This window comes from Vombatus ursinus, unplaced genomic scaffold (genome assembly GCF_900497805.2).
Source record: "Vombatus ursinus unplaced genomic scaffold, bare-nosed wombat genome assembly UNPS02010548.1, whole genome shotgun sequence".
In the NCBI taxonomy this organism is placed as follows: domain Eukaryota; kingdom Metazoa; phylum Chordata; class Mammalia; order Diprotodontia; family Vombatidae; genus Vombatus; species Vombatus ursinus.
Window position 1 is genome coordinate 15746677 of NW_020950326.1, and position 26018 is coordinate 15772694.

Below are 26018 nucleotides of genomic sequence, written 5' to 3' on the forward strand. Positions count from 1 at the left end.
TACCAGTGCTCTCCCAAGCAGTGTAACTACCTCACATGGATAGGAGATGATGCCTGGGGCTCCCTCTTGTAGGACCAACCAATCAGAAGATGGGTCATAATTCAGCCCCCTGTGTTTTCCAACTGCAGGGTGTGTCTCAAACATAATTCCACCACTTCCTTTTCTAGGGTCCTCACGTTGCTCAGAGAGGTTGTGGCAGCAGGGTGTATGTTTGTAGAGAGAATTTTCACAACATGATTGAGTAGTGGCCATGTCTTGGTTATAACTGCCCCAAAGAACCGATTAAAGTCTGATTCAGGAAGGGAGACCTCCATGACTGTTGTCACACCAATGCAGATTATCTGCAGGCTTTGCTGTCACTATTACAGCCACCACCACAAACTAAGGACTGAGTACTCCTAGCCCCTGTTCCCCCTTCTTGGAGTCCTTATGGGATTCCCTTTGGACGGAGCTCACTGCTGTGCTCTGAGTAGCAGTGACTACTGTCAGCACTTCTCTCCATCACAGGTGTTACCATCCTGGAAAATGCCACCAAGCCAAGTGATTGTCTTTCCATCCCTGTCTGCATCTCTTCCTATGTAATTAGCCATAATAATAGCCACCATTTGTAGTGCTTACTGAGAGCCAGGCACCGAGTGAAACACCTTTCACTTATTATCTCATTTGATTTCCACAACAACCTTAGGAGGTATGAACTATCAGCATTTCCATTTTACAGATGAGGAAACTGAGGCAAACAGAGGTTTGTCATTTAAAGTCCTTCACAACCTGGCTCTTTCCGTATCTTTTAGTCTTCTTATATTTTACTCCTTCTGTTGACTCTGCTTCATTAATACTGGCCTTTTTGTTGTTCCTTGTACATAACATTCCACCTCCCTATTCCCCTTCTTTGTACTGACTGTCCTTCATGCTTAGAAGGCTCTATCCTCTTACCATCCCTCCCACCCCACTGGTTTTGCTGGCTTCCTTTGAGAAAGCTTAGATCCAATTTTTTGCAGGAGGTCTTTCCCAATTCCCACCCCCTGCCTTTTGCATTTCCATTGAGATCACCTTCCATTTATAACATATACATCTTCTATATACAGTTATTTGCATGTTGTTTCCCCCACTGGAATGTAAGTTGTTTGAGGGCAAGGACTGTGATTGTCTTTCTTTGTATCCTTAGTGCTTAGCATAGTGACTGGAATGTTGCAAGCCTTAATAAATGCTTGTTGACAGAAAAACTAAGTGACCACTCACCTTACAAGACGCATTTAACACCTGTGTTCCTTTTGGGAGCTCAAAAGATGAAAAAAGACAAAAGGGATGGATTAAATCTAGTATGAGCAGCTAGGTGGTACAGTAGATAGGGTGCTGGAGTCAGGGGGACCTGAATGGAATCCTGCCTCAGACACTTATTAGATGTGTGACCCTGGGCAAGTCACATAATCCCATTTGCCTCAGTTTCCTCATTTGTAAAAATGAGCTAGAGAAGGAAATGGCAAACCAGTCCAGTATCTCGGCCAAGAAAACCCCAAACAGAGTCAAGGAGAGTCAGACACAACTGAAATGACTCAACAACAACTCTAGTATATTGTCATGACCTGTTATCAGTTGTAGATAACTCTAGAGAGAGTTATAACTCTCTGTAGATAACTCTCCAGAGAACTCTACAAATGGTATTATCCTATCTCTTTTGGAGTGGTTTAGGGAAACTTGGCAGATGGACAAGATAAAGCTCGTTTGGTCCCATTTAAGGCTGAGGGTTCTCAAATTGTAGACAGAACTCTGAATTAACTCATCCATGAAAGTTGGCGCTGACATATGTACCATTTTATAGGGCTAATGGGTAACTTAGAGCTGTTGTTCAAAGTTGAGCAGGAAGATTAGGAAAGGCAGGTGTATGTGTGGTGAGAGGAGAGGAAACTTACAAAAAAACCAAACTATTTATGAATATCTTAAAATACCATTTATTAAGTTGGTAGAGAGCAATATGCTTAGTATGACTAATGATAGTTTCCCTGGCAATATTATGACCATTGGATAGGAATGTAATAAAACTACAGTAATGCAATAGATGCAGTTGTAGTGTTTGGGACCTTGAGGCAATCAACCCAGTGTAATCTGCAAATAGGGAATATCTGGAGGACCTCATTAGGGAGACAACATGGCCCTTATTTCACTCTGCATCAGTTCATATAAGTCTTTCCATGTCTTTTTGAAATCGTGTATTTCCTCATTTCTTACAGCATAATAGAATTCCATTCTAATCATATACCATAACATGTTCAGCCAGTTGATGGGCATAGCCTTAGTCTGCAGTTTTTTGCCATCACAAAAAATAGCTGTTATAAATATTTTTATACATAAAAGGCCTTTTCCTCTTTCTTTGATTTCTTTTGGATATAGGCCTAGCAGCGGTCTAGCTGCTTGGTCTTGTCTAGACACTCTTCCTGAATACTGCATGCCAAATACATCTTAGTTTATTGATTGATTGCCATGATTATAATTGAAATACAAGAAAGAAGAGAAAAGTTAGTGCCAGTCAGGGAGGGCAGAGAAGGTTTTGGTCAATGCTAAAGAGGTCTGGAAGAAGCGATGCAGAGCTTAGGTTAAAGAGTAAGAATCAGTGAGGCCTGGTACAGATCACCAATCAGCTTAAGCAGTGACTCCAGAGTGCACTGTGTATGAGAGTGGATACCTGCTAGAGGCTAGGGGACAAAGTCCTATAATAAATTACCCTGGCAGAGAGGACTTCAGCCATTTCCTCCTTCCTCTCTTTCATTTCTCCCTTCTCCACCACCAGGCATTAAGAGAAAAAATCCTTTGGCGTCAAATATCCACTGCCCTGGACTTTTTCTTCCATTCTTTCAGAGGTGTGGGGACAAAGAAAAAGAGAGACCCAGCATTGCCAGGTAGAAATCACGGCCTGCGTTGTCACCTCTGACAGGTAAGAGATGACTTGTGAGCAGAGTTTCCACCTTCTGAGTGCCCTCTGGCTTTCTGCTTGTGAGGTCAAACATAGCAGAGGGAGGGAAAAGGGAGTCCCCAGTATGGAAGGCCATGATTCGGTATCAGAGTCAGATCCATGGGCCCAGAGGTAACAGAATTGTGGGGAAAGCTGTGGGGATGAGTCCAGAGGACTAAAGATGAAACATACCATTCGCCTACTGCCATACAGATGTGCAGAGAGAGACATACATTTTAAAGCACAGCTAGTGTGAGAATTTGTTTTGCTGAATTAATGCTTATGATAAGGGTTTTGTTGTTCGGTTTTTCTTCCTCTCTTCCTTCCTTCCTTTTTCTCTTTCTTTCTCTTGATGGGGGATAGTTGGAGAGACAGGCTTTGAATGCATGTAAAATAAAAATTTGTGTTAAAAAAGAAAAAAAGCTTGAAGAAGGAAAGAAACACTGGATTTGGGATGAGAGGGTTCAAATTATTGATATTCTAGTAACTACTAAAAACTTTTAGGAAATAAAAATCTCTCTGGGGCTCAGTTTCCTCATCTACAAAATAAAAGGGTTGACTAGATCATCCCCAATGTCCCTTCTAGCTCTAAATACTATGATCCTATGTTTTGTTGCTAATAATACCCATAATATTTCTGGCATACTGTTTATAAACTCATAGACGATTAGCTTTTCAATACATGCTGATTTGTCTCAATGATCTGAATTAAAACTCTGATGTTCATATACACACAATTAAAACTTAAAAAAGAAAAAACTGTGAAGGGTTCCTCTAAAGGAAAACTAGCATAGAGAATGCCAAGTGACCAAATTGAATGAATCCACGATTCCCATCAGGAACTAAGAAATCAGATTGGAAATCAAGGGCCCTCAGAGGTGAATTTCATCATCTTCTTTGGTTCTTAGAGAGGCTTAGTTAGAGGGTGTGGTCTAGGACCAGTGGGATGCTGGAAAGGGAAGGAGGGATCTCTCCTCTTAGCAGGGGCCATTTCACTAGCTAAGGACCCGGTGCCATGTGGTGCCAGGAGGGACACCTGGCATGCAACTGCCATTTATTATTTATGTGTTTTTTGTTGTGTTTGTTGTTGCTCAGTTGTTTTTCATTCATATCTGACTCTTCGTGACCCCTTTTGAGGTTTTTCTTGGTGAAGATACTAGAGTAGTTTGTTATTTCCTTCTCTACTTCATTTTTACAGATGAGGAAACTGAGGCAAACAGGATTAAGTTACTTGCCCAGGGTCACACAGCTAATAAATGTCTGAGGCTGGTTTTGAACTTGGGTCTTCCTGACTCCAGACCCAGAGTTCCATGGAGCCACCTAGCTGCCTCCAATAACAACAACATTGTTTGTGTGATCTGTAACCAAATCAGCACTTTTGAGACCATTTCATATAGTAAGAATCTCTGTAATTTGGCTATAAGAGTTCCTATTTTGCAAATGGGGAAACTGAGGCCCAGGGAAAAGTGATTTGCTGAAGGTGACACAACTAGTATGTGACATAACCAAGTCAACTACTCTGGTTTTTGGTCCTGTATCGCCATTTTGTGAAGGTTCATGAATGCCAAACTAGGCGTTTAAACTTTGTCTCAAAGCAATAAGGAACATTGAAAGTTTATGGGCAGGAGAGTGGCGTGATGAAAATGATATCCCAGAAATATTCATCGCTAAGTGATGTGAGTCAGTCAATAAGTATTTATTAAGCGCTTACTATATGCCAGCCACTGTGCTAAGCACTGAGAATATAAATAGAAGCAGACAGTCCTTGACCCCAAAGAGATTTGGGGGATGGGGTGGGAAGTGGGGGAGGTGATAACATGTGAAAGGAAGCTGAAAAGCTGGAGTAGGGGTGAGTGAGGGGAAGAAGGTACCTGGTGGGCAGGGTCATGGTAGAGAAAGTTTTGTGGCAATGAGATAGCAGTGCAACCTTTAGAAGGATAAAGACATCTTTGGCTTGGGCCTTGTCCTTATATTGGAGGTTCTGTGGGGAATCAGGCAATCAGAAACTGAGGTCTCAGGAAAACTACAAGGTGAGAAAATGTGAGAAATTGTCCAGGGGTGAAGTGAACTTCCAGGGTGAAGAGGTTTCTATGGCAGGGTAGAGAAAGTCCTGTGGAGATGTGACTTATAAAAAGTTCCAGAGATAATTAATCATTTTATTAGCAATGCTGTGGATAATTAATAAGTTAAAAATGTAGATAATTAATAAAAGGGGTCAGTGGCACTCTCAAATGTTAAAGACTCCTCATGGAACGCTTTCAGTGCTTATATGCTCTTGGAAGAGTGGGTGTCCCTGAGGGTGGCAATCAACTCTGGTTGGTTAACAATTAATGAGAAGAACGAATATTATAATAAGAAGTGGACCTATTCTAATGAGGGGCTAGGTGTGACTTTGATTATGTCATTTACTTCTATATGCACCCCTTGCCTTGGGCAATCTAGACAAAGGATTTACCCCCTCAGAGCCTGAGCAGAACATAATGGGCTAGAATTTACCTTAGATTAAATTCTTTGTAAGATTCTCTAGTTGGGTGGGATCTCCCACCCAGGATCAAAAAACATGGACCAAGTGATTTGGGCAAAGTCATCCATCAACAATGTCCTTCAGAGACTGAACAACCTACAGGTTTCTGAAAAAATTCTGGTCCAAATTCAATAATTGAGTATTAATACAACAGAAAAATAATAATTTGTCTCAGAGGTAAGTAGCTGGACTGGAGGCAGAGAGACCAGTGAGGAGGCCAAGTCCAAGTAAAGTCCAAGTTTAAACTGATGATGGCCTCCATTGGGGTAGTGGCTGCAACAATAGAAAGGAAGGTGAGGAAGGAGGACAGTAGGGGACTGTAGGAGGAGTAATGCTGGTCTGGGACCAGAGAACATGGGTTCAAATCACAGTTCTTCGACTTGCTAACCCACTTGACTTCTCTGGGCCTTAGTTTCTTCTTCTGTGAGGTGAGGATGTTGGACCAGCAAATTTCTACATTTATAATCCTGGGATGGTTGTGAGAGATATCATGGAGAAAGAATGAACAAGGGTTGGTGATTGATTTGGAAGAGATGAGTAAAAGACCACCAAGATTTTAAGGCCAAGTAATCATGTGACTTCAGTTGGTTCCCAGCTCTTCTACTGACTGCCTGTGTGACTTTGGGCAAGTCACTTAACTTTCTGGGCCTCAGTTTCCTTATCTGTAAAATAAAGGTGTATGACTAAATGGTCTCTAAGATTCCTTCCAGCTTGAAATCTAATGCAGCTCTCTCCAAATGACAAGAGAAAGCCATTTCTACTTCACAACATAGAATCTGAATAGTTTCCCATAGTTGGGGGTTAAGGGGAAGGCAGTGATGGTGATGGAAGAGGAATTTATTTACTTGTTTCTTTACTTAAAAAGAATAGATAAGGAAATATTTATAATGATAACAAAATATATCTGATATTTGAGTGCTAATCTACAGACATTGCCATCTCAAATGTGATTCTCAAATAATTTTAACAGAGATAAAGGAAAATCTAAATAATTGTAAGGATAGCAATGAACATGGTTAAGTTGAGCCAGCATAAAAAGAACATCAGTATTTCTTGAATTAATGTAATATAATTAGTGCTATGCCAAACTAAGTATCTGCTTCAAAACTAGTATATCATTTAATTTATATAATACAATAATACACAATGTAATTTATATAATTTTTCATAGATAATATGTTATTTCATTTATATAATATAATAATCAATAATATATTTTACTTCATAGATAATTATATTAAGTGACAATAAAGTATATGTGTAAAACAAATGAGCAAGAATATTGAAGAGAACTATAGGGGAAAAAAATAAAACTAATTTGAGGCAATTGCATGACTAGACCTCAAAGTATATTGCCAAGCAATAATTATCAAAACAATATAATAGAAATATACTCTGTTTCTATGGTATTGCTTATGATATAACTATATAACAGGAAAATGCATCAGTGGTATAGAATAGAAAATCCAATATATAAATATATTGCTATTTGTTTAATTATAACACTGAGGAAAGGAATTTGATAACAATTGTTGGGAAACTGGATAGCAGCACAACAGGTAAAATACATTGAAATAATTGTTCAGGTTTTAGTTGGACTAGATGGTTTCTAGTCCAACCTCTATATGATCCTGAATACGAAGTACCTGTTTTATGGTGGGAGGGCTGCAAAGGTGAACCATCAACCCTTAAATAGCTTACTAGCACTTAGTAGATTCTCTAAGCCAAAGAATCCCTTGGGAACAATAGAGACTTCCCACTCCAAGTTGTTCTGGAGTTGTGTATAAGTGTAGAAAAAACAGGGATTTTCTGGTCTAGTTTGAAACGGCCAGAGCCACTCAGGGCTGCCAAGTACTCAATAAATGTGTCGAATTGAAAGTTCTGACCTTTGACAAAATTGTGAAGTGACTGGTCTTTGGCATTCTTGCCCTTTAAAATGCCCCCCAAATCTTCTACTTCAGAGCCCCATTGTCCTAAGTCTGCCCTTCTTGCTTTTGGTGCATCATGAAGCCCCATGTACCCAGATCTTGTCTTTGCCCATGGCTTCCCTCCATTGTAACCTTCCTTTCTTGCATCTTACCTCTTCAGGGCCCAAACTAACTAGATGATGTGAAAAACAAAGCTTGAGGAAGAGCCTGATTCTCGTATTGTTTTTGTTTTCTCTGAAAAAGCAATGACCTTTGCATGAGACATGACAGAACAAAAATGACTAATAGGGAGTTGCTCCCCAAGATACATGAAGAGATAGTAAGAGAGTGCTTAGCTCTCATTGATGAATTCAAGTCACATGGTTTAGAGGAACTAAATTCAAGGGTCCTGAAAGAATGGGGAGATGGGAGTGCTGAGTCACTATCAGTGATATTGAAAGATCATGTAAAGTGGGAGAGGAGAATGGCAAATATTGATTTTCAAAAAGGAAATAATAATAATGATGATGATGATGATGATAGCTAGCATTTATATAATACTTTAAGGTATGCAAAGTGCTTCACAAACATTATGTCATTTTGTCCTTTCAACAACCCTGGGAGGTAGGTGCTATTATCACCCCCATTTCACAGATGAAGTAACTGAGGCTAACAAAGGATAAGTGACTTTGTCCAGGGTCACATATCTAGTAAGTGTCTGAGGTAGGATTTCAGCTCAGGTCTTCCTGACTACAGGCCCAGGGTTCTCTCCATTATGCCCCCAGCTGCAGAGCAGAGTCTGGAAACTATAAGCCAGTAATACTGACTTCATTTCTTGGAAAGACTCTGGAATGGATCAGTAAAAAGACAATTGGGATAGCAAAGATCTAAATAGAGAAAACAGCCATTTCAAAGCAGGGCTTTATGAAGAAAAGGTCATGACAAATTACCTGCATTTTATTTTTATTACATGATTATTAAGCAAGTAGATGAGGAGAATGCTCTAGATACAGTTTACTTTGATTTTTAGCAAAGTTTCTGTCATATTCTTATGGAAAATAAGAAGGGATATGGCTTAAATGATAATTCAATTGATGGATTTAGAATTGGTTGGTTGTCTAGACTCAAAGAGTAATTGTCAGTAGATAGTTCAGTGACAATGTGGCTGGTGGTCTCCAGTGCAGTACCCCAGGGATCTGTGTTTGGTTGGCCCTGTTTTGTTTAACATTTTTATCACTGGCTTGGATAAAGGGATAGATTGATATGCTTGTCAAATTTACAGATGACACAAAGCTAGGTGGGATAGCTAACTTATTAGATAGCAGATTCAGAATCCAAAAAGAATTTTGATAGCCTCAACCCTGGGCTGAATCTAATAAGATTACATTCAATGGAGATAAATACAAAGCCTTGAACTTGGGTATAAAAAATCAATTTCACATACACAAGATGGCAGAAATTGTTCTGAAAAATATATTTTTTTCAAAGGAGTTTTAGCTGACTGCAAGCTGAATAGAAATCAACAGGGTGGTATAGCAGCGCCAAAAAGTGGCTACATTAATTGGGGCATAGCTTCCAAGAATAAACAGAGGTAGTCACCCTTTACTCTGCTCTTGTCAGACATCATATGGAGTATCGTTGTTTTCTTCTGGAGTCCATAGTTTAAGAAGGATATTGATCATCCAGATAGTGTCCAGAGAAGGGCAACCAAGATGGTGAAGGACCTTGAATCTACGTCCTATGATCACTGGAGGAAACTGGGCATGTTTAGATTGGAAAAGAGAAAAATCATGGGGCACATGATAGCTGACTTCAAGCATTTGAAGGACCTCATGTGGCAAAGGAATTCGATTTGTTCTGTTTGGCCCTAGAGGGTAGAACCAGGAACAATGATGGAAGCTGCAAAGAGGAAAATTTAGGCTTAATATCAGCAAAAACTTCCTATCACTGAGAGCTATCCAAAAGCGGAATTGGCTACCACAGAGACAGCAGTTTGCCCCCTTCTTGGAGGTCTTCAAGAAGGGGTGTTCATGGAGGACTAGCTCCTTGCCAAGCCTTTTTCATGGCAGCTCATTCACCTTTGGTGTCCACCTGACATTCAGCTCTCACTTGTGGCTCCGAGAAGCTGTAGCACACACAGCAGCCACACTCGTGTATACTGTCTTGGCAGACAGGCCCAATCAGGTTAAGGGTAACTGACAGGCCTCAGACCCATTGGTGAGTTAGAAAGATGTCTACCCCAAGCATGTGGGATGAGTGAATGAAAACAATTTGTTCCATTGGCCATGAAGGTGGCTGAAGAAGCCACTGTGGAGTGCTTAGAGCTTGGTCAGACATCAAAGATGCACTGAGGTCATCCACTGCATCCAGAGAGTGTGGCTGATGATTTTGTGCAAGTCTGCTTCACTTGAATCCAGTTTGCATGCAAGACATTACTCCGTGATGTCATTGATCCTCTTCAAAAGTGAAGGACAAATGACAAGATACCTGCTTGTTGGGTGTATTATAATAAGGATTCTTTTCATCTCTGAGTTGAACTAGATGGTTGCCAAGGTCTCTGGCAGCTCTCAAATTCTATCATCACATGAGGCATCAGGGTTTTGTTTGTTTGTTTTAGACATAAGTTTTAATAAGGAATTTAACAGACAATTCACAACCACTCATGCTATCTAACTCTTATATCACTTGAAGAAGGGATTTTCCAGGTTGGCTGAAAAGGAGGATAGTATATGGAATGCTGGTAGAAGAGATATTTTGGAAATAGGAAGGGCTTTTTGGCTTTTTATTACATCACCTTTTTTTATTTGTTTGTTTTAATTTTTTATTAATTTATTTTGATTTATCAACAATCACTTCCATAAGCTTTTGAGTTTAAAATTTTTCTCCCCCTCCCTCCCTACTTCCTTCTCCTGGACGACACACAATCTGACATAGGCTATACATATACATTCCTATTAAACATATTTTCACATTGGTCATGTTGTAAGGAAGAATTAAAACCATTAGGAGGAACCACAAGAAAGAAGAAACAAAACAAAACAGAAGGAAAAAAAAGCAAATAATATGCTTCGGTCTACATTCAAACTTCATAGTTCTTTCTCTAGATCACATCACCTTTGTAACCAGCTACCATCTTCACATACTGCCACTCTCTCCTATGGTTCCAGGGCCATATGATCATGGATTTCAAAGGTGAAAGTAGCCTCAGAGGTCAATCTAGCCCAACTTCAGAGGTCAGATAGCCAGTAACTCCAAAAGTGGAATAGGCCAGGACTCAAATTCAGGCCCTCCTCCTCCTAGTTCTCTTTCCACTCTGAATGGTAAAGCTGCATTTGACCAATATTGTTTCTTCCTTTTTCCTAATTTTGGGGCAATATTTTTTCATGTTTTATGAAATAAGCTTTTTTTTGGGGGAGGGCAAGGTAATTGAGGTTAAGTGACTTGCCAGGGTCACACAACTAGTCAGTGTCAAGTGTCTGGTCAGAGACTGGATTTGGACTCAGGTCCTCCTGATTCCAAGGCTGGTGTTCTATTCTCTGCACCACCTCATTGCCCCTTGAAATAAACTTTTGTACATACCCAAGGCTGGTCTACTGTCAAACTGTGAGCCTGCCATTGAATCTTCTCCTTCTACAAGAATTTGTTACTCGCTTTTTTCCAGAGACCCCTCTCCCTGGTCCCCATTGTCTTCATTCAATTTATTCAACAAACATTTATAAATCATCTACCATTATGTTCTAGGGAAAAAGAAACAAAACACATGCTCTGCCTTCTAGAATTTTACAATCTAATGGAGTAATGAAGCCTGGGAAGATTTGCATTCTGAAAGAGGAAACTGAAGGGGATCGTGCTAAAAATCCAAAATATGAATTTCAGGCATTCTAGAAATTTTGAGATACATTGTTTGGGAATAGAGAGCCTTTCCAGGACACTTGAAGTTTAGTGTAGAGAGTGGACTGGGAGTCAGGAGACCTGAGTTCTAATCCCACTTTGGACTATTCCGGGCTATATGACAGAGGCAAGACTAGAATAATATAGCTTCTTTGTTGTTGTTGCTAGTGTTTTTCAGTCATGTCTGACTCTTCATGACCCCATTTATGGTTTTCTTAGCAAAGATCCTATAGTAGTTTGACATTTCCTTCTTCAAGTAATTTTACAGATGAGGAAACTGAGGCAGACCAGAGTTTAGTGACTTTCCAGGGTCACACAACTAGTAAGTGTCTGAGGCTAGATTTGAACTCCTGAAGATGAGTCTTCCTGATTCCAAGTCCAGTGCTCTATCCACTGAGCCAACTAACTGTTTTGCCATCTATAAAATGAAAGACTTTAAAGATCACTTTACTTAGGTCTCTTCTATTTTTACAATTCTATGCTTCTATTATATAGGTGGCTGCTGACATAGTCTCATATAGTTAGATAGTGAGACAGAGTATTTACCAAGTACTTACTACATGTCAAAATCTGGGATATTAATACAAGCCATCAAGGAGTTTGTATTCAAATGGGAATTATGGAAGGGACCTTAGAGATCAGCTAGTCTAGTGGCTTACCCAAAGCCATATAGGTAGTAAGAGACAGAAACAGGATTTGAACCCACTTCCTCTGACTGGAGTTACAGATCTTTATGCTATCATACTTTATACTAAACTTTGGCAACATGGTATAGAGGAAAGAGCCCTGAATGTCTAATTTTGACCCTGACTCTGTTGTTTATTACCAAGGCTGCACAGTACAGTGAAAAGAGGGACCTTGGGCAAGTCATTGCACTTTTCTGATTGAACAAAAACTGATAGAAAAATCACCATTTGCAATCACAACAAATTGTGTGGGCTTCAATTTCATCTGTAAAATGAGTTGTTTGGACTCAGTGACCTCCAAATTGTTTTTCAGCTCTAAATCTCTAATCATATGACATTGGGCAAGTCTCTTCACTTCTCTGGGATTTATTTAACCCATTTATTTCATTTTATTAATATTTATACAACAAATTTTATTTAGATTATTTAGAAACAATTTTATGTATTTATAAATATAAATTTTATTTATTAAAATAATTATTTATATTATTTACAAATACAATTTTACTTATATTTAAGGGAGGTAGGTGGCACAGTGGATAGAGCACTGGCCTTGGAACCAGGAAGATTCATTCTGGATTCAGACATTTACTAGCTGTGTGACCCTGGGCAAGTCACTTAACTCTGTCTGCATCAGTTCCTCTTCTGTAAAATGAGCTGGAGAAGGAAATGGAAAACCACTCCAGTATCTCTGCCAAGAAAACCCCAAATGGGGTCATGAAGAGATGGACATGACTGAAAAATGACTGAATACTTTTATTTATATTATAAAATATTTTATTTTTATTTAACCCATTTTTAAATGAAGCAGTTGAACTAGATAATCTCTTTTTAAAAAACCTTACAATGCAATATTATCTACAAACCATGCTGATCTCAATAACCTTGTGAGATAGATAGTGAAAGTATAATTATCCCCATTTTACAAATGAGGAAAGAGAGAGAGGAAAGATTAAGCCCTTGAAAGGCATTGTGTGCATTGAAAATGAAAGAACATGGGGGCAGCTAGGTGGCACAGTGGATAGAGCTCTGGCCTTGAAGTTAGGAGGACCTGAGTTCAAATTTGACCTCAGACCAGACACTTACTAGCTGTGTGACCCTGGGCAAGTCACTTAACCCTGATTGCCTCACCAAAAAGCAAAAAAAAAAAAAAATGAAAGAACATGCCCATAGGACTGGCACTAGGATGGCTATTATATCTATAGCCATCTCATGGGCACAGAAGAAGCTCTGGTTAGGAGCCTGCTAGGGTAGAAGAAGAGACATTGACCGCTGGTCACATTTAGAAACAAGGACAAATTCTTGTTTTTGCCAGCACGGACCTAACAAAGGAGACCTTAGAAAGTCTGACAGCATGAGGATGGCAAACCAAACACTTGGGAAGTGAAAGACAAACTTTCTGTCAACAATTCTTCTTAAAGAAACAGCCCAACATGGGAGAGGCAATGCTGGGTGGTGGTTGGGACTCAGGCAGGTGTCATCCAAGTCCTTCCTCAGATTCTTCTTAGCTGTGTGGTCTACCTAAATTCTCTGTGCCTCTGATTCCTTGTCTCTCAAATGAGGGGCTTAGACTCAATGGCCTCTAAAGTCTTTTCCAGGTCTAAATCTATGATCCTATGACTTATTTTTATGGTATTTCTATTTGAATAAGTGTAACTCATTTTGAAAAGGTAAATTTTTCCAAATTAAAAGAAGTCTTAGCTATTAAATGTTTTGAAAACTTGCCATACATAGCTATTAAATGTCAGAGCTAGGATTCATATCTGTGTCTTCTGAATCCCAGGTTCAGGAGTCTTTCCATTGGCTCATACTACCTCTCTCTCCATGAGGTATCTATGAATGACTCGTGTAATCTTTCTGGGGTTTGTTTTCTTTCTGTGTAAAGTGAGGCGTTTGGACTAGATGATCTGAAAGATCTCTTCCAGCTCTAAATCTTCCTGCGACGTCTTCCCTTCAGTCAGGAAAAAAATAAGAACTCTATGAGGATTACACCATTACCTTTCCAATTCCATTGCAGTGTTCTTCCAGAGTCCCAGAGATTCTGAGTTGTACCAGCTATGCTGGCTCTGGCTACATCTTCGGGGTTTGGCCCCTACTCTGTCTGTTCCCTCTTCCATTGGTCCTGGCATATTTTCTAGATCTTCATCCAGAAGCTGTGTTGGGAGAGCTGGACTCTAATGCTTCTTTTCATTCAGCCATCTTGACTCTTTTGCCATGATAATTTATGGAGACAGTAATAACAATACTAATAATAAGAGTAAGAAGGCAGGTAGAGATCAACTCTTGTGTTTTGTTGTTGTTGTTGTTGTTGTTTTTTACAAATGAGGAATCTGAAACAGAGAAGAGAAATGACTTTCTCGTAATCCTGTGGCAAATTAGTGGCAGATCTAGAACTCAGATCTCCTTATTCCCAGTCCACTTATCTTTCCACTGCATATATTTCACATTTTTCTTTAGACCAGGCCCCAGATTAATTTGAGGGTTGTTAAATACAAGACTACTCAGTTTACTCACTTCTCTATTTTCAATCCCTTCTGGCCCAAGAGAATATGTCCTACAAGCAGATCTAGGCTTTGGTGACATATCAGTCACATGTTGGTTTAAGTGCTATGTAGGCTCTTTCCTCCTATGAGGAATAGCTTCTATAATGACTAACTTCCTTATCTTATCTATGGTGAGGAGGAACTATTCTTCAGTTTCTGTGGCCTCCTTTGTCACAAGGGCTATACCACACCATACCTTAAACCACGCCACCACAGCTTCCCAGGTTGCCCATATTGGCACCTCTCCCAAGGTGTCTTGCTTTGGCAGTATCCTGAGAGGTGTTCTGGAGCCAGATCAGGAATTGTGAAATTTTCAGTGTGAGCACCTCAGAAATCTGCAAGGGTACAACTCAGAACTTGCTATATTGTTTTGTTGATAGCCGAGACCTGAGAAAGTGATAAATTCTAATATTAATTTAATTATTATTATAGAATATTATATAATTGTATAAGTATTATACAACACACAATTGTATAATATCATATAATATAATTATATTTATATTAATAATGCTGTTTAAACTTAAAAGGTATTGACAGTACAGTTTTTTTTTCCCCTGGAGAGTCAGTTGTTAAAGCACACCCTGTTTCTACTCTAATAGTATGTCTTCTTCTCAAGAGGATTGATTTCAGGGGTCTGGAATTCCAAACTAAAGTATTAATGATTGATAGCAGCTAGATGGCGTAGTGGATAGAGCTCTGGCCTTGGAATCAGGAAGACTCATTTTCATGAATTCAAATGTGGCCTCAGACACTTACTAGATGTGTGATCCTGGGCAAGCCACTTAACCCTGTTAGCCTCAATTTCCTCATCTGTAAAATGAGCTGGAAAGGAATGGCCAACCACTGTAGCATCTTTGCCGAGAAAACTCCAAATGGGGTCATGGTCAGAACCAAATGAACAACAATCAACTTACATATCCGATCCTGAGGCACACTAGTAGTAGAGAGTAATATTTGAGTGAAGCTTCCCTGTCTCCTCAAATCACTCCATATGCTCCACCAACAGGTCAGGTCAGCCTTGATGCCTAGTATAGGGCTCCCCGCAAGTAGTCCAACACTGCTGCTGACCTGCCGGATAATCTTATTGGAGAAGGAAAGCATTTTCTAGATAGGAAGACCAACAGAGCCTCATTGGATTGTCATCTCTCAAAGGAAGCTGCAGATTTATTTAATCCTTCACCAAGTTTCCTGCCTCTGTAGATTTCCTAAACAGATGCCTGTGACTGCAGAGTGTCTCCCACCTCTCTAACTCTATACTTAGTAAGGAGAGAAGGTTCCAAGTACTAGACCTACTCAGTGTTACACCTGTCCAAACCTTTGCAACACTATTTATATTGGAGCTTTTGTCAAAATACATTCTCAGCTATTATTCCAGAGCTCCCCAAATATATTGGGGTCTCCTGGCAGATCTCTAAGCTAATTATGTGGTTTCCTCCATCTCAGGGGTTGTTGGGCTTTGCAGTTGACCAGTGCCTTGTCAGCACCATTCCTGCCTGCATTCTTTTTTTCTGATGCTGACACTTATTTGTGTGTGACCATGTACAAATAATTTAATTTCTCTGAGCCGTACTTTCCACATTTGTGCAGCACTTTCTCCAGGCTCATTCTCCCAATTCCTACTCCCTCTAGCAAACTGAGTCCCCAGAGAATGACTGGCTACTACTCCCTTTAAGGTTCTAGAGGTGACCCTGAGGGTTTGTGGCTTCTAATACTATCATTGATGAGCCCCCATCCAGTGTGCTCTCTTATAATTAATCAGTTAACATCTCCTCAAAACCAATTACCAATTAACCAATCAACACCAAATAACTTTTACAAATGGATATTTATGGAGAAGGTATTACAAAGCTTGAAGTACAACATCCTCCTAAACAAGGAATTGTATTCTCCTCTCTACAACCCACTCATACCTTGAAGAGAGTGGCCTTGAACTTAAACTTATTACTACAAAACACTCCTTTCCCCCACATAGGGGGAGAGCAGGCAGGCTACTTCCTGGCCCTCAGAGTCCCTTCTTTTCTCCCTTCATGAAGTCACTTCTGGGTGGGGCATGGCTGACAGACAAGCCACTACCTTGCTCAGCTGGGTTAAGCTGGTCACTCCTAAGAGCTGCTGCCGGTCTTCTCATCAGACCCCCTATTGTAGTCATTGGCTCTGGTCGTTGGTGGCACTTTGATGACTTTTATAGATCTCCTGGTCTCACTGTTCATATAGGCATTCCCATCCTGGGATATTCATTCACCCAAGATAAGAAAAGAAGAAATACACCAAGAACAGAGGTGTCATGTGATACTGGAAACATGGCAGTTGCCTGGAGACATAAGGCACCTGAAGCTGCTGCCCTTCCCCCTACCTTGAAGTGTTCCCTAATTTGTCTCTTCAAAAGCTCTCAGGGAAGAGAGCAAGAGGTTCAAATGAAATAATGTGTGGAAAGTGTTTTGCAAATCTTAAAGTGCCTATATAAATGTCAGTTATTAGTGTCAGAAGCAGTGTGGCATAGTGGATAATGGGCTGGCACCAGAGCTAAGAAGACCTGGGTTCAAATTTTGCCTTTGATGCATTCTAGCTATATAGATCAGGACAAGTCATTTAATTTCTTTGAATACTATGCAACTTTCTAGGTCTATATGTCATAAGAATGTGTCAACTTGCCTTAGAGGAAGGAATTTCCTTACATGGGAGTTCCCTAAACCAGAAATCAGCAAACTACTACCCAAGTATCAAGCCCTGTTCACCACCTATTTTTGTTCAGCCTCAAACTAGGAATGGTTTTTACATTTTAAATACAATAATTTAATTGTAAATTGTAAATTGTAAAAGTCATTCCTAGCTCACTGGCTAGCAGGCAAGATTGGCCATGGTTACAGTTTGCCAATTCCTCCCCTATACAAATAAAATCACAGGTTGTTGTCCCTATTATTATTTCTTTTTCATTTTTTCCCTTGCTGGAGTTCAGAAAGAAAAGGCCCAGGGACTTTTTGCTATCTTGCTATTATTCTTTACATTTAATTTTCTGTGAACTATTGTGCAGGTAGATAAGGTGACTGCTTTTTGTAATTGAATGAAAGTATTGGCATGTAAGCTCATTTTCTGGAAGCTACTGTAAGCATCTTTAGGATGGCTTCCATAGTAGACAAGATGACAGGACTAATAAATACATTCTGTTTCCAATATGGTTTTGATTTTTTCTGCTAGGACTCTACAGTGAGAGAGCCTTTTATTCTACATTGCTTAGAGATTATGAGTGTTTGTTGTGGCAACATTTATTAAAACATTTTGAATATTTATGAATCAATGTTATGACTGGGTGATTATAGGCAACAGTTTTGTCTGTAATAATGCTGCAGTTCCAGCACAGCTTATTTGTCTAATTCTAAAAAAAATTTTGGGATCTGTATTTGTAATACAAAGACTTATCATCTGTTTAGCTTATGAAAGATAATGGCAACTGGCTGGTAGTGAGATGGCTACCTGGTGGGTTGAAGAAGAGAAAGGGTTGTCAGGAGTGAGGGGAAAGGGAAGGCTACTATAGGGACGTCAAGAATGAGAAGAGGGGATTGATACTTTCTGTAGCAAATTGTGGACAGCCTGGCTCTCAACTCTGTTTGTGCTTCATTGTACTTTATCCTCTGGAGCACTCAAAACAGTCCTTACTGGGACAGCCTTATGGGAATACCCACTTTCTTTAGAGCTATAAAAAAAACTTAAAAATCAGCAAATGGATCATATTATAGATGAGGAAACTGAGACCCAGGGAAGTGACCTGGCCAAGGTCACACAAGAAGCTCATAGCAAAGCAGCACTAGAATCCAGGTCTAGTGCTCTGGAACCTGATATTTCCCAGAGTACCTTGTGTTTTTTCCTTGCGTAATTTCCCTCGAGTAACTTGTGCTAGGTGAAAGAAAGAGTGGTAACACAAGATCTTTCTACTCACTCTACATATAGGATTGATAGTAGAGGGATTCAGGGAGCCTCAGGGGGATTTACTGATGACCTATAGTCAAGCTCAAGATTTTCCTTGGCCCTATAGTGGGACTTAGGCGGAGGCTCAGATGTAAGGTCAATTAGAGAATGACTACGAAATGTGGATTCTTCAGTCTAGGAAAGGCCAAGAAGCACTATTATCAACAATTATCTGATCATGAAAGGGAAGGAGAGAGTAAACAAAGATTTATTCTTCAAATCCAAATCCTCAACTTTAAAATTAAGGGCCTCTCTTGTAGTTTTCACACAACTGGAAGAAAGCCTACAGAGCTCATTATCTCAAGAAGTTGCCCATGCTGAAAAATATGCACAGGTTCAAAAAGGGCCTGATAGATTAATGAAACTTTCATTCACAACAGTTTTATAAGGGATTTTAGGATGTTTATGGCACAACCCTCCCTGGCCACCATTCTATGAACAGATACACTATTTATTACTGCTGTTATTATCATTGATACTATTACTATCTGGCTTTGAAGGCCCTAGGCTGATTGAATATTAGGATTATAGATTTAGAGATGGAAGGGATCTTAAAGGCCATCTAATCCAAACTTTCATCTTACTGATGTGAAAACAGAGACCCAGAGAGATTAAATTACTTGCCCAAAATGACACAAGGAGTAAGTGACAGAGACAAGATCTGGACACAGGTCCTCTAACTCCAAATCTAGCACCCTTTCTGGTGCCTCAGAGACCAGAGATGGCATGAATGTCACTACAAGGACAAATTTACTACTGGTGCCCTAAGACAGGTTTGTGTTATCCTAGCCCTAGAGACCCTGAGTAGTAGGGATGATCACCCTAGTCTCCAAATTGGATGCCTTTTATTTTTATATTACATTCATTTATGACTATATCTCTCTATCCTTCCTCCCCCAACTAGCCATGTTTGATCACAAAGATTAAAAAAAAATAAAGAAAAGAAAGCAGTTCAGCAGAACCAACCAGCATAACAAGTGTCTGGCAACGTATATGTATGTGTGTATTGGGTCTGTGTAGGTGTGTGTGTGCGCACATGTGTATGCACATGTGAGTGCACGTGCACATACTATTCCATAGGCATAGAGGGAAATGCATTTTTCTCAATGCTCCTCTGAGACCAAGCTTGATCTTTTTAATTCCACAAAATGATTCAGTTTCTTTTTTTAATTTTATTTTTATTGCTATCTTTTGTGTTTACATCATCTTCATTTCTGTGTATCCACTTCCTTCCCTAGTGAGCTATCCTTTATAACAGATTTTAAGAAGAGGAAAAAAAGTTCAGCAAAACCAATCAATATATTAATTGTACCTAATTGCTTATAAAATATTCTACACCCACAGCACCCAAACGTGAAAAGAAGGGAAGGAAATATATTTTCTTAACTCTTCTCCTGGGCTGTCTGGATATTATAATTGCAGACCATTCAGTGCCATTTTTTTTTGTTCTTTCCATTTAAATTGTAGTCACCAAGTACATTATTTTTCTGGATCCTTTTTATTTTCATGAATAAGGTCACATGTCTTTTCATGCTTCTCTGAATTCTTCATATTTACTGTTTTTTATGGTGCAATGATATTCCAATTCATTCACATACCACAATTGATTTGGCCATTTTCTAGCAGAAAGACATCTACTTTGTTTTGAGTTCTTTGCTACTAAAAATATGCTTCTATTAATATGTTGGTGTGTATGAAACCTTTCTGCTTCTCTTTATCCTCTGTGGGGTTTATGCCTAGCAGTGAGATCTAAACTATGGGTCAAAAACTAGGGATATTTTGTACACATTTTTTGGGTATATTTCTAAATTGCTTTCTAGAATGGTTGGGTCAAGTCACAGGTCTACCAAAGGTTTGTTAGTTAGTGTTCTTGTTTCCTCACACCCTGCAATATTGACCATTTCCATTTTTTGTTGTCTTTTCCAATTCATCAAGTGTGAAGTGAACCTCAGAGTTATTTTTATTTGCGTTTCTTTTATCATTACTGATTGGAGCATTCTTAGTTGTTACTAGTTCATAATTTTTTTTCAAGAATTGTTTGTTCATAATCTTTTAACCATTTATACGTTAAGACTGGAATGACTCTTGATCTAATACATTTGTATTAATTCCCAATATTTCTTGGATATCAGAAGTTTATTAGAGATATTTTATACAACAATTTTTTTCCAAATTGATGTTTTCATATCTTATCCTGGCTGGCCTTATTGCATTAATTTTTGACTGTGAAAAATTTTAAATTTCATATAATCAAAATTATTTATTCTATCTTTTGTAATCTTTCTTATTCCATATTTGGTTAGGAATTCTCCCTCTAGGCATAGTTGCATCCTCCTTGTGTCCACCTCCATCCAATTTCCCTTAATTTTCTTTTATGATGACCTTTTATATGTAAGTCAAGTATCTATTTGGAAAGTATTGTGGCATATGGTACTTGTCTAAAACTATATTTTACCAATTCTATTCTTTCTGCAATTCTTATTAAATAGGGAGCTGTAGCTATCTTTCAAATAAATAAGATCCCCTTCTGAGACAATAGAACATTTTAATATGGCTTTTCTCCCATTTGGACTTTACACAGCAGTTTGTACCACTTGTATGCATTTATAGTAAATGATTTTGTGTTGTAGTTATTTGTGTTGGCTCTATTGGTGAAGTTTAGGTAAGGTTCCATGTTTTGTTCCTCTTTTTTTTCTCCAGTACACTCATTTATTTTAATTTGATTTGATGGTTTTTATTGTTACATTAAATTCCTTTTCTAATAGGTCTCCTCCTCTTCCTCTCCTACCCAGCAAAGAACCCCTTAAATCAAAGACTTAAAAAAAAAAGAAAAAAAGCAATTAAATTTGCTTCCTGATCAAACAGAAAGAGCAGCAAAAGAACAGAAATGGTATGGGTTACTAACTAAAGACATCCAATCAAGAACTTAGCAGGTCCCATTCCACTTAGCACTTAATCATACCTTGTCTCCTATTAATCTTTAATTGTTTCAGTTGTCTCTCCAGCCAGAGTATAAATTCCTTGTGGGGTAAAGTGCAGGTTTTATAATTTTTCTGCATCCCTGTAGTGTAAACATTCAATAAATATTTGCTTCATTAGGCTTAGTGGAGGTAGGTGGTTTTTTTTTTTTTTTTAACCTTTGGGTTGGGACTGAGTTGATTATCATAAAGGACTGCTTATAACATGTATCTTCTCAATTTGCAGACAGGTTGCATGTGGACAGTTGGTCTGAGATGGCAGTTTTCAGACAGGTAAGCTGCTGATCTTTGGGGTTCTAAGACAAAATGGGGGGAAGTTATACAAAACCAAGTGAAATCTGTTCTCAGCATGAGAGGAAAAGTAATAGATGCAGTTAAACCTTATCTGGGAGAGAATGGAGGGAAGAAGAATCTAGAATGCAAAACTAAAAGTTGATATCTGAACAGAATCAGCGGAGTACGTCCATAGTCCTCCTTTCTTTCAGGAACCAATTGGTACCTGCTGTTCAGGGTTCTTGTGAGACTCAAGTGAGATAAAGGGAGAAAATTTTTGCAAATTAAAAAGCAGGATGACTCGTTTGCTGTTGTTTTTATTGTTGTCTCTCATTCCTATGATGAATCTTCCCAAGAGAAAACTAGGTAGTGAAGGTTAGTCCTTGGGATATGGAAGGAAGATTATATATCAAACCAAATATTCAGCTCTATTTCATATTCCCTTCTGTGCCCAGTCCCCCAACCCCCACAGTCCTTCATACTCTCTCAGCCATATGTGGAAAGATTGCTTTGTTCTTGAGAGGGAAAGCTATAGAACTTTTCATTCCAAGTCTTACTTGAACACATCTCCCCCTGCCTACCCTCTAGCCCCATACAACTTAAGAGTACCTTCAAAGGACCATGCTCTTTCTAAAAGATCAAATGTCAAAAATAAAAAGAATAAAATTCTTCTCCCTGTATACAAAACCATGGTGAATACATATCTAAAAATCCATACAGTTCTGGTCACCACTCCTTAATGGAGACCCAACAGAACCCAATTAGAAAATCCAGACAACAAAAAAAAATCCGGCCCAACAAAATAGTCAAAAGGATGGGGTAACTGCTAGAGGAGGATGGACTAAAAGATATATTTTCCATCAGAAAAAGAAGACTGACATATGATAGATGTCCATTAGACCAAGGAGTGTGTAGTTTTTAATCTTTGTCTCTTCTCCAGCACCTAGAACAGTGCCTTATAAATAGAAGGTGTTTAAAAATAACAGCTCACAATTGTATAGCTCCCTAAGGTTTGTGATTTCCTTATAACAGCTTTGTGTGGTAGTTAGCACAAGAACTATCACCCCCTTTGTGCAAATGAGGAAACTGAGCCTCAGAAGGATAAAGTCACTTGCCCAGGGTCTCAAAGCTAAAATATGTCAGAGCCCTGACTAGAGTACAGGCCTCTCCTGACCCCAAGTTCAACATTTTTTCCACGGCATTGAACTACCTCTAAAGACATTTAATAAAATTTAGTTGAGTATTGAATGAATGAAGGATATAGGTAGGGAAATTTTAGGGTTAGGGATCATGTGCCAGAACAATGGGAGGCCTCACAGGGGACTGAAATAAGTCATTTTAGGAAAAATCCTACTTTACACAAACAGGGAATAAACATATGACACTTTACTTCTAGAGATGTTAAGTCAATCAATCAAGTATTTATTATGCACCTACTTTGAGTCAGGCACTGTGCTGGATATCAAAGATACAAAGACAAAAATGAAACAGTCCTTGCCCTCAAGGAACTTACATTTCACTGTGGAAGACAATATGTACAGACATAAATATATACAAAGTGTATGAAAAATAGGTCTAAAGTGATTTTGTGGGGAGGGCACTGGCAGCTGAGGGGAGATTAGGAAAAGCTTCACGTAGAAGTACCATAGTAAATGTAATGTAACTTGAAATAAGGTTTAGATAAACTCAAGAAGGTGTATTTTTTTTTGTGTTTTTTTTTTTGTTTTTTTGTTTGTTTTGTTTTGTTTTGTTTTTGTGTGAGGCAATTGGGGTTAAGTGACCTGCCCAGAGTCACACAGCTAGTGAATGTTATGTGTTTGAATCTGGATTTGAACTCAGGTCCTCCTGACTCCAGGGCTGGTGCTCTATCCAATGAAGTTATCTTAAGGCACAAAGCACGTTCACTGAAGTACATGCTTATTTGTGTACATGTCTTATCTCCCCTATTAAAGTGTTGGTAGTTCAAATCCTTGAAGGTAGTTATTATCTTCTCTGTCTTTCCCTGACCCCATAGGAACTAGTATATGCATTGCACATGACAGATACTCAAGCGATATTTATGGGAAGAATGAATGTCAACTCCATAGTGGATAGTTGAGGTAAAGCTACAAGTATATGAAAATCCAAATTGGGCAAGCATTATGTTTTCTTTACCAAAAGCTTCTTTACTCTTTAGAAAAAAAAATTCACATCAGTATGCCTTTAAGTGACCATCTTTTCTAGTGAATTTAAGATAAATTTGATTCACCTTCAAATTTCCAGGAATTTCTCAATTGCATAAAGAGCCACCTATAGAGTGCTATTAAGTGCACAGCTGAGTTCTCCCTCCTCAAAGGTCCAGCATGCTCTGTCCTACCCACTCTACTCTCTGCCTTGGATCTCCTGAAGGAGAGAGTATTGTATAGAAAAAGACTGAGAGTCAGAATAACCAGATTTAAGTTCTGGTTCTGCCTCTAACTATCTGGAGATCTTAGGCATGACTCAGATCTGGATTTCATTTTCTTTCTTCTGTAAAATGAGGTGATTGTATTAAACAACTTGTAAGGTGCCTTCCAACTCTAACATCTTATGATTCCATGATTTTCAGATATTATCTTTGTGTGTCAAGGACCATAGGACCATGTATCTAGAGCTGGAAGGGACCTCTGAGCAATTTGTTCTAGCTCCCTCATTTTACAAATGAGGAAACTGAAACCCAGGAGAGCTGAATGATTTGCCCAAAGTCATACGGACAGTAAGTGTCAGGTGGGATTTGACAACAGGTCCTCCGACTTGATGTATGACTGTTTGACTCCATGAACACATGATGTAACATTTGATAGAACTAAAGTTGTAATCTATACTGGAGATAATCTACAGATTACCTATCTATGTTCCCTAAGTTTCCCCCTTGACTACTAATGAATGAAAAAGTTTCCTACAATTGAGAATCTTTTCAATTCCAAGTATGCCCAGAAGGAAATCATTACTTAATTGGAAATTATTTGTCCCATAGAGGGAAAATTCTGCAGCAGTCCACCATATGACAGCCTAGGTCAAGATCTTGTCTCATTGATGACCCTCAGCTATGGCTGGGCTCTTCTCTTTTCCCACATACAGAACAGGAGTGACCTTTACCTCCCTCACACATTGAGGTTCAGATGGTATCTCCAATCTGGGTAACCCCTAGACTGAATAACTAGCTTCTCTGAATTCTTGCAAGTTGACATTTCCTAAGGTAAAACCATTCCTTCCAATCCAATGCTATCTTCTCCTTCCCCTTTATATCTCTTTTGCTACCACCCCCAAGTCCTCAGCAGAGCTGTTTTCCTTTAGATAAGGAGACAGCTTCCTGAAGGGAGATTCTACCAAAGCCCACAGATGTGACCTTCACAATTAACTGAAATGTTAGCAGTCTTTGAAAAACCATGAAAGGGGATGATATTATAGAGTTTCCATCTCCTGGGGTATGTACAAAAAGAGAATCAAAGAAACCCACAGAAAGGACAGGTGAGGTATTCAGGCTTTGACAAAGAACCAGCATCATAAAATCTCAAGGCTGGAAGGCACCTTCCAATTCTACCTGAATTAGAATCCCTTCTACAACACAGCAGACAGGAGATTTGATATCAACTTGGAAAGAACTTTCTAGGGAAGTTCCTCATAGATCTGGTCCTCAGTGCCATGTTGCTAACATTTTTATCAGTAACTTAGACTGAGGCAGGCCTCTCAAATTTGCAGGTGATGTCAAATTGGGAAGAATACATAGTACATTGGCTATCAGAGAAGGGCTCCTAAAAGATCTTGACAGGCTAGAATGTAATAAGACAAAACTGAGCAGGAAAAAGTTAAAGGCCTCCCTACACTTTGGTTCAAAGCCCTAATGCATAAGAACAATATGAAGGAGATATGAACCAAATAACACAACTGAAAAACATCTGGGGGTTTTCATAGAATACCAGATCTGAATGAGTTGGTGTGTTCTGGCATGGAAAAAAAGCCATGAAGTCTGCATGAAGAAAATCCTAATGTCCAGAATAAAGGATATGATAGTCTGATAGCTCTGCACTGATCAGACCACATTTAAAATCTTGTTTGTATTCTCATTGACATTTTAAGAACATCAACAAGCTGAATTAGTAGTATTGTGGATAGAGGCAGGACTTAGATCTAGGAAGATCTTGGTTCAACTCTAGTCTTAAGAGAATCACTAGGTATGTGAACCTGGTGGATCACTTAACTTCCCGAGACTCAGTTCCCTCTCTATAATGGGGACAATAATAATACCTCTTTCACAATGTTGTTGTGAGGCTCAAATGAGATG

The 26018-nt window shown here is 39.0% G+C and overlaps 1 protein-coding gene across 1 annotated transcript in view; it reads left to right on the plus strand.

The window, feature by feature from the left end:
* The first annotated feature begins 21697 nt into the window (after nucleotides 1-21697).
* MYO7B (myosin VIIB) overlaps nucleotides 21698-26018 on the plus strand; it is a 129007-nt gene continuing 124686 nt past the window's right edge. Inside the window, exon 1 of the mRNA XM_027854723.1 lies at nucleotides 21698-21715. Within this exon, the coding sequence (XP_027710524.1) occupies nucleotides 21698-21715 (18 nt within the window). The remainder of the gene's footprint in view (nucleotides 21716-26018) is intronic.